At 38.8% G+C, this 9,899-nt stretch overlaps 1 protein-coding gene across 1 annotated transcript; it reads right to left on the minus strand.

Moving 5' to 3' along the window:
* Positions 1–2,024: 2,024 nt before the first annotated feature.
* LOC120433629 (collagen alpha-2(VIII) chain-like) lies at positions 2,025–5,122 on the minus strand. Its single transcript, XM_039600182.1, has 4 exons — positions 5,021–5,122; positions 4,761–4,889; positions 4,308–4,500; positions 2,025–2,094 (listed from the first exon to the last, which is right to left on the minus strand). Exons 1-4 carry the CDS (start codon positions 5,115–5,117, stop codon positions 2,025–2,027), a joined length of 489 nt encoding a protein of 162 aa, XP_039456116.1. The 5' UTR covers positions 5,118–5,122.
* Between the last annotated feature and the right edge of the window lie 4,777 nt (positions 5,123–9,899).

Below are 9,899 nucleotides of genomic sequence, written 5' to 3' on the forward strand. Positions count from 1 at the left end.
TCCTGTGGGACTTCCAAATACAGACGGACAAAATGGTGGTGGCTAACCACATAGTGGTGGTAGACAAACAGACGAAGACGGCCGTAGTGATCGATGTAACAGTCGTGATTGACAGCAACATCAGGAAGACGGAGCTCCATGCCCTCCTGGGTTTTAAATGCACCTTGAACACACATGCATCAACACTACATATGAGCGGGTGGAGGGAGGTTTGGAGTCTTCATACACCCCCGTTCTCTGTTGCCTGTTGGGGCGGGGGGGCTGGGAGGAGGAGTTGGCTGTCCGATTGGGGTCTGGAATGTGGGGCTGAGCCTGGGGCTTGCTCGGGCCCCTTCGGGGGTGGGGTGCCCTCGGCCTCTCGGCCTGGGGCTCGGTCACTCTGGCACAGCTGGCTGCTGGCGGAGTTTACGGGCACGTCACTGCAACCCCCCCCCGGCTTCTGCTCTGCGGCTGCTGAGTGACCCCTCATCTGGGGCTCTCCTCAGCTCTTTCCGGGATAGTGGCGCGGCTGCCCCTCCGTTGGTCTTCCTTGGTCTCTTGTGCTCTGAGGGCCTCTGGATGTCTGGAGCCTGGATCTCCTCCATACCTGCTTCATGCCCTGGAGGACGGGGCTATGGCCCCCCACACCCTCTAGCAGATCATTACATGAAGGAACCTTTTAAATACAAGCGCGCTCATGCTCACAGGTGTACACATGGGTGCTCACACACACAAACTACACCCTTTTTGGCTGCTACCTCAAAGCACACTGTGCGCTATCGATCTGACATGCTGCACAATAATATTCAATATTTAGTATTTACTGTTATATTCACATAGATCATCGTGACGATGTTGTTTATTATATTGCTCTCTTTTTTTTGCTTGTTTTCTCTTTTTTCTTTCTCAACAGGTGATCCAGGTGATTGATATATGTATTTTTTGTCTGTTTGTTTTGTTGGTTTTTGTTTTTTGCCCCTTATCACTGTTCCTCTTCCCCGCTGATTTTCTTTCCCTCTTTCTTTCTCCCTTTTCTTTTCCCCAGTCAAGTCTGTCCCGTGTTTAGCAAGTGAAAATAAAATAAAATAAACAATAAAAGCAAAGGTGAATCAAATAGACCAATACGGCAAGGCTGGGATGGTCCATTTGGTAAAGTAAATCCGATGGGCATCTTTCTTTGCCTTTAGACAATAATTCTGATGGCAAAAGAACCAAACGGGACAGGTGAAAAAAAAAAAAAAAAAAAAGGAAGAAGGAACACAAGAAGAAGGAAAAATACCAAGGGCTCAGAGAAGAGTTCGAGGACATGTGGAGAGTGAAGCTAACGGTGGTCCCAGTGGTAATCGGAGCAGTGATTCCCAAGCTAGGTGAGTGGCTCCAGCAGATCCCGGGGACAACATCGGAGATCTCTGTCCAGAAGAGCGCAGTCCTGGGAACAGCTAAGATACTGCGCAGGACCCTCAAGCTCCCAGGCCTCTGGTAGAGGACCCGAGCTTGAAGGATTGACCACCCACAGGGTGAGCGGGGAATTTTTATATATAGTCACACGTTTGTAGTTTTTATAGCAAGTTGTTGTTTCTGAGTGGATCTCAGTGGTTGGAGCTTTAAATACTAGTGGATGAATGCCTCCCTCTATCCGAAAAAGGGCAGATTGCATGACATACATCCACCATTGATCTTATTTTGACATCAGTTGTAGGTTTAAGAACTTCCTGTCATGGTCTGGGTGGGCCCCTGCAGTTCTCCAACAGCAGCCCTTCTCCTTTGGGTGGAGATTGGTTGCTCCTCCCTGGCTGACCACCTGTGGGCAATTATTCCAGCAGCATATAAGACCTGCGCGCTCAATTAGTCATCGCCTGAGTATCTGCTATCCCATGTTAGTCAGTGGTGTATTATTGCTCAGTCTAGATCCTGTGTGAAAACTTATCTGCTTTTTTCCTGTCTTCAGAGTTGGCTCCTGGAGTGGAGTTCTCGCCTCAGTCATCCCCACTTTTCTGGACCTGGGTCACCTGCTGCCAGTACAACATTGCCAATTAGCTTGCCACTCACCTGCCTGCCTCCCCGCGCCTCGGCCTCGAGCTCCCCTGGGCCTTGCGCCCCACCTGTCCCCTCCACCTGAAACCAAGTAAGGCAACTCAGTTAACTATGGAAGATCGCTGATTGACTGCTGGACCCCTCTGACTGTGTTCTCCTCTCATTTCAGTGCCCCGGTCTCTTCATAGTATTTTCCCGGCCCAGCTTCCACCTCCCCACAGCCACAGCTGTACCGCTGTATTCTAGAGCTGTCTAGTTTTCAGTTAGTTGCCTTAGTTTTGACAGCGCGCCAACTAGTGTAGTGGCATCGTTTAAATTTGGCTTTTGTGTTTACATCGTGGGGAAAAAATAAACTTTTGTTCACTCACTGTCTCACTTCCGGTTTGGATCCTTCACTTGTGTCCATCCCATTTTCCTCGTGCTGCTGGGCCATGACACTTCCACGCTTGAATGCCCAAGAACCCAACAGGTCCTACTGGCTTAAAAAACAAAACAAATTAGAATCTGTTATGTTTTGATGTCTTAGGTAAACATGACATGATAATGTGATAACAGATGTTTTTCTGAGAAAAAAAAAAAAGATAAAACCTCCCAGTGTTCGGAAACAAGAATTAATCACGTGTTTATTAATGTCAGCTAGACTGTTTATTTGTTCTTAAATGAACTTTTTAAAACAATTCTTGCTCCTGGTCAAAATGGACCCATAACATACCGTGCAGCCACAGATCACAAGTGGATGAAGGGTTAAATACATAACTTAGCATTTATGAAAGCAAAAAAGATGTTTTATTGTGTGCTTTTTTCATAAATACTAATCTTTATTTGTTTTATCTTGCTCACTTGCTCTCCAAAACCAATGTACATAGCTATTCTCTCTTACAGCTCCTGATTTATCAACTGTTTCACATCTAACTGATTTGCTGTTCACAACCATAAACGTGATGCTCTGTCAGGAAACCATTTACCAGAAACTATAGCAAGAAATAGCACTTACCATTAGGAATTCCTAAGGGACCCCCATAGGAGAGTGAAAAGAAAAAAAAAACTGACTACATATTGTTTTTACTCTTTTTTTAATCACAGAAAAAATATACAAGTTTAAATGTTGTAAATAAAATTCAAATTGAATGTAAAAGTAAATAACATTATTTTCTTCTTTCACAATGAAAGGCCATCACTTCAGCAAGTAAAATGCTTGAAAGAACTGGCTATGTAAGGAAACCTATGATAGAACAAGGTGTTGTAAAAGGCAAAAAAAAAAACTTGTAGCTTATTAAGATTGAGTACAGGCTTTTCATTTAGAAAATAACTTCCTATATAAAACTATGTCACAGACTAATGTGTTAATAATCAGGTGGTTCTTAAACAACATAAAAGTAGAGGAACTGCTTCAGTGTTTCGGTATTAGAAAGTAATATGGGATAAACCTGGAAGATAAGCTTTAACACAAACTATGATCTTTTCTTGCAATCAAACCATTTAAATATGGAGGCTAAACTTAAACGGTGAATGAGGCTAATAACAGATTGCTATGTATTTCCTGACATTTGCATCATATCCACACAGCCTGCCTCTAGATGCGCACTTTGTAGCTTTTCTTTGTAGAGCAGCATAAATCATGCTACTGGCATGAATGTAATGCTCCATATTGCTGAAAGATGCACTACAGAAAGCAGCAGCTATACTAAACCAGTCTGGTTGTCACTTTGTTACAACATTATCTTTATTACTCCTCTTTTTTTTACAATTATCTTGGAATTGCCATTTTCTCGCAACTGTAATATGTCAACAGCCACCTTTGTAAATAAGTCTGAAGTAGGTGTAATCCAAGCATGATTGCATCTTGTAACTTTGAGCTGTTACTGGTTTTCTCTGAGACGGAGATGAATAAAATCATGTTTAAGTTCAATCCTGGTTTCAAACAGAGGTAGAAAAAATGTCTCAGTTGGCCTTTAAGAATCTTTCCCGTGAACTGTTTCCAAACATAATGTTGTTCATCTACTAGTTACAAATACATCAAAAACAAGTTTACTAGCGTTTCCACACCACATTTAAAGAGTTTTTTTTTACTATTTTGATCAGCATTAAATCATTTAACAACACAAAAGTGAAGTAAACCCCATATTCAGCTGTAGGTATGATTTAAATGTGTTTTATTGGAGCACACACAAGCCAAACACAATTTCAAAGAAATGTACATCTCTTTTTAATTGTTTTGTTTGACCAAAAATCCACTGAAAGTTGTTGCTACGCTGGATTTATGGACATGTGTACCCGCCTTTAAACGCACATACACTTGATCACCCTGCTGCAGCTGCAGGAACGCCGCATTCCCTCCATTATCAGCTGAGTCAGTTGATTTGTGATCATGGATGTGCAAGATCTCCTCATTGTTCTTGTAGAAATACAGCCATGTTGTATGGCTACCTCCAGAATGAGAGAAAATAGTAAAGAAGTACACACCCGACACAGGTGCTGTGAAGACACCTGGAGAAAAAAAATAGGTAAACTCCTTTAATTTTTTGTCATTTTCTGAAGAAGCAAATTTTACATGTATAAATGCAAGAAACAACTCAGTTGAACACTTGTAATATCTTTAAATCTGTTTCATTTTTTCAAAATTATCGAAAAAATATCAGTATTACCAATCTGCAAATGTTATTACTGAATGTAAACATGCATCATCACATGACACATTTTTTGGGGGCTTTACATCACTAACACAAAAACCTGAAAAAGAATCGTACCTGTAACTGGGCTGTAGGCATTTCCAATATTTACAAGCGTTTTATCATAGATCATAGTTACGTCTGTGTCAAACGGCCCAAATGGTGAATTCACTCCAATTCCAGCACTGAATATGACTGCGTTTCTCTCTAAGGAAAAAAAGGGGGAAAAACACATGTTTATTTCAGATATGTGTTAAAGTATGATTCTTCAAATCATTTTATTTCTCCAGATGTTGAAGATCATAAAAATAAACTTCTGCTTCAGCTTTATTCTTTACCTTTTTGTTCCAGCTGCAGGATGCGACTTTCGTAGTTTTCCAGCTTGCTTTCAATGTTCATCATCTTGGTTTCCAAAGAATTTAATTTTTCTGTCATGGCATCAGTTTCGACAGTATCCTGGGCCAAAATCAGGCCACAAAACAACAAAATCAAAACTAAACTGCTGAGATTCATCTTCCAAATATCACCACTGGACAGAATTCTGACAAGTGATCTGCTTTGGTTGCTTTTATTTCATCTACTCATCAGCTATTAATTTTTAACATCTAACATTCTTTTTACACATTTTTCTACGTATTTGTTATCTAACTATGTCAACTAAGATCAATGAAAGAAATCAATGAAGAAAGAGTAACACAGCAGTCCTCAACCTTTTTTTGCGTCACGGACCGGTTTAATGTCAGACAATATTTTCACGGACCGGCCTTTAAGGTTTCAGGGATAAAGAGTACAACAAAATAAAATGATACAACCAAGACAAAAACTGTGGTATTGATAAACATGAATTCACTGTGTAATTGTGTAAATTTATTAGCAGTGTCCTGAAATGCACCAACAACACTGAGAGTAACAGCCTCCTCTGTGCCCCTTAATGCTCTCTGGTCGCTATAGTAATGCATAAATATTTATTTCAAAATAAGACACACAACTACAAAACAAATATAAAGTACATGAAAATACAAAATTCACCATAACGCTAAATCAGTGACAGCCCTGTGCTTGTTTCTCTGCAACTAGACAGTCCCACCTGGGAGTAATGGGGGACAATGACACCCGAAACACTGTTCAGAGTCGGATAATAAATAAAACGGAAAAAATGTAAAGTTATTTATTTTTTCTTTGCGGTCCGGGACCCCCCAAAAAACCAAAACATTTATTGATAACACAGAGGAAAAGACCCAGGGAAACCGAATTAAAAATAAAAACCCTGAAAACCATATATTTCACACCTGTACCAAATGACTCACAGCCCGGGGGTTGGGGACCGCTGGAGTAACAAATGTACTAATAACAGCATTAACTATTATAATTGTAGCATGACCATTACCGTTACTTTTATACTACATAGGCTTTCTTTCTCTAATATTAATTTCTGTGGATTTGCACTAATACTAATATATGGCATCATTATAGATTTTCTGTCGTTGGCAAGAGTCAATACTAAATGAAAAAAATAAATTTTGTGTTAAGAAAAATTGTCACAGTAACAGTTGGTGTCATGGGGCCATGAACTCTATGTTGTATCAACACACCAAATATTATAGCTAAAATAAACAACATAAAAAATATAAATGGTGCATTAGATATAGTTTTTCATGTTATTTAATCAGAATTGGGGGTTATTTTAAAGTTCAATCTTTTAGTGAATGATTCTATGTATCATCAGCTTAATTTCAAATATATCTCTGCTACTCTGTGACCTACACTGTTCTTTACTTTAAATCCAACACAGTACAGCAGTAGTCTCATGCAACCTTTAGATGACACAGTTACGTGCCTTAGTTTGTTTTGCAGAATGTTTCATAATATGAAAAAAATATGTCACATGTACAGACCCAATGTCTGATTTAAAAACTTGTAAGGAGCTAATTTCCAGTTAATCAAATGCCACTGAGCAGTTCTTATTTTTAAATATAACCCCTCTTCTTCCTTTCCTGTCCCGTCTTTTTTTTAAATCTTTCTCCATCTCTGAGTGAAGTTCTTTTTTTTAATCTTCCTGTGAAGCAAAGCAGCTGAAACTTTAACTAGCAACATGCTGCACACAAACAGTTTGTGTTTTGCTGTTGTTTTTGGAGTTCTTTGAAACGTTGCATTTGAAATGACCTGCCACTTAACAAAAAGTTACTCCCTTTATTCTTGCACTGCTTCAGTATTTCTAGCTAGATGCAGAAGCACCGGGACTGCAACGTCATAGGATTGACTCTCATGTGTTACTGTTCAGGCTCAAATCAGTTTGATGTATGAAGTTTTTCAGTGACGTGAAATAACTGCCTTCAAATGTGTTAAACTGAAAGTCTGTTTTGAACATGTAAGAAGTAGAAAGTACAGCTATTAGTTTAAACATGTAGTAGTGGGACTTGCAGACTCTATGTTTAGTGAGGTTGACGATTTCATGAAGAGCGACAGAATCAGCTCCTAGAAAATACTTTGTTTTTGACAATGTATCAGATGACACACAGCCTGGGCTTCTTCTTCCACATATTGGCCAAAAATCATCAGACACTCTGTCCACTGAAGACAAATCATATGTAGTGTGTATGTGTGTGTGCACTTTATTGTCTTGCACTGAGTTCATAGTTAAAACATTGTTGCTCTGAGACACAACAGTCTGTTTCTACTGATCTGTGTGTTTCAGATGCATTTTGTTTAAAATTAAAGGCTGAACTCGGGTCACAGAAATGAGAAATAAACAAACAAAATAAAAAAGCAAAATTCTTCTTTATACACTTGATTCTGTGTTACTCACTCCCTTCATCTCTGATTATCAATAATTCACATGGCTGCATTTATGCTATTAATGATTAGCTGTTAATTATTATTATCCCTGTCACTGTATGAAACTACAAATGTGCAACAGAGCAGGTTTTTGTAAAATTTCAACATGACACCATATAATTACAAAAAGCAAAAAATGAAAGCATATGGATTTCTGTGGACAATAATGTGATTTGGATTTCCATGTTGTCAAGAGTGAATAATATTTCTATGCAAAACTAAATGATGTGCTACAGCAACTGGGTAAACTTTAGTTTCTATCTGTGTCAGAGTCTTTTATCATGTTCAGTGACATTGAACTTTTAGTTATATCAACAAACTGTTTTCCTTAATAAAGAGCAAGCACGGTATTTTAGCAGCCAAAACAAACAGCTAAAATGTAAACTATCTACTAGACATGATTCCAGTGGGTTATACTGGTGGCGAAACAGCTTGAACAGAGACCATTTTTCTTCTATTTTGAGAAAAATGTTCTGTTTGTTGTTTAGGGTTGTTATAATCCAATCCAATCCTATTTTATTTATAAAGCACTTAAAAATACCCAGCACAGGACCAAAGTGCTGTACAGAAAATAAGTTAAAAACAATAGAATAACAGAAAACAGCAAAAATAAACTAGAAAATGCATTTTCTGAAGAAACTGCAGTGTGGATGCTGATAACTGAATGTTTTGAGCTGAAATGAAATAATTGCTGAATGTTAAGTTAAAAATATTAAATGAGCTGGAAAATACAGAATTTTTCACCTGAAAACAAAAGTGCAGAACTTTTGAAAGCTGACATTCACACAGAAGAAGAAGTTTAAAAATAGCTGAACGTGTTTGAAATGGAAAACAATGGCTACGTTTTGAGGGTAAAATGATGGCTGCAGAGCAAACACTGTGGACACAGCAGCAGTTGAAATAGAAGTTTTTAAGATGAATTTTAGAGTGACAGACAGAGCTCGTTAAGTAGACAGGTGTGAGCCTGGTTACCCTAGCGACTGCAAACACACACACACAGACACACACACAGACATGCGCCTCTCTTCTAATGTTTTAAATAAACAGAAAAGTGACCCCGAAACAAATGCTTCCCAAGAAAAGAAAAAACTACAACTTGTATTGACAAAATTCTTTCACCGTGAGCACCAACAATGTCCAGTCTACAGAATTCTCAGTTTTCATGCCTGTGGAGTTTATTATATGGACGTAGTGACTAGGGCTGCCACAAACGATTATTTTGTTAGTCGACTAGTCACCGATTATTTTTGTGATTAGTCGACTAATCAGATCATGCATCCATTGGACGTAAAATGTACAGCTTATTGCACCAGCATGCATCTCCTCGTATCTAACTATCATTAGCTTAGAGCTTTAAGTGTTTAAGTTATGTGCTAACTAAAAATAAAGACAAGATGATAGTTTATTAAATTTTAATGAAATTTGCAGATTTTTTCGGTGGAGTTTAATAAACGCAGCCGTCTGCTCCTTGCTATCAAAAATATAACAGGACACCAGAGTATATTCTCGAGCATCTCACACTTACACTAATCAGTTGTCTGCTTGACGTTTATTCACCTGTGTAAAAATTATAACTTTAATCTCAGCCAAACCAATTTACTCAGGAACAAATAATATACTGAAAAAAGCCAAATAATAACATTTTTAAGTTATCTAAGTGACTTGTTGGAGTCTTCGAATTTGGACAGTCTTCGTTGTGTCGCTGTAACGTATTTGGCCTACAAATGAGGGAACAGGAGGATGCAGTTCCTGAATTTGGACACAGCTACGATACTGGACACCGCTTCTTCTTCTTCGGGGTTTAACGGCAGCTGGCATCCTTGTACATGCAGTGCTGCCCTCTTCTGTTTCAGTCTGTTATTACACTCTTAAATCCTACTACTTATTCCTGCGTCTTTTGGGATCTTACAAAACTTCAAACGACGCGTCGACTATTAAATTTGTCGTCAACGATTTTGATAGTCGACATAATCATGACTAGTCGACTAATCGTGGCAGCCCTAGTAGTGACAGTGTAACAACAGCCTATACTTCTGATTTTCAGAAGAATTTTGGGATCCATTTTAAAATTGGAGTCTATGGAAGAGTTTAATGGAGGACGCTGTGCATTGATGACATTAATGAAAGAACCATAACATCTACAACATCATAACATAATCAACATTACAACATCAACATTACAATAACAATAACACTGGATGAAAGAGGGCAACAATGGCTACGTTTTGATGCTAAAATGGTGACTGTAGACCAAACAGTGTGGACACAGCAGCAGGTTAAAAAGAAGATGTTAAGTTGAATTTTTCCCCTTCTCCCACTCTGGCAGTTGAACTGTCTCACTCTAACCTCCAACAGTAGTTTCAGTAGTGTGTGTGAGAGATA

The sequence above is a fragment of the Oreochromis aureus genome, linkage group 3 (genome assembly GCF_013358895.1).
Source record: "Oreochromis aureus strain Israel breed Guangdong linkage group 3, ZZ_aureus, whole genome shotgun sequence".
NCBI classification, from domain to species: Eukaryota; Metazoa; Chordata; class Actinopteri; order Cichliformes; family Cichlidae; genus Oreochromis; species Oreochromis aureus.

What these genes read in the sequence shown, in the direction of transcription:
- LOC120433629 (XM_039600182.1), bottom strand. Translation starts at nt 5,117, where the DNA reads ATGACAGAAAAATTAAATTCTTTGGAAACCAAGATGATGAACATTGAA. An exon ending in CCTGCAGCTGGAACAAAAAG is followed by an intron (nt 4,890 to 5,020) that starts GTAAAGAATAAA and finishes TTTTTTCCTTAG; the next exon opens with AGAGAAACGCAGTCATATTC. An exon ending in TGCCTACAGCCCAGTTACAG is followed by an intron (nt 4,501 to 4,760) that starts GTACGATTCTTT and finishes TTTTTTCTCCAG; the next exon opens with GTGTCTTCACAGCACCTGTG.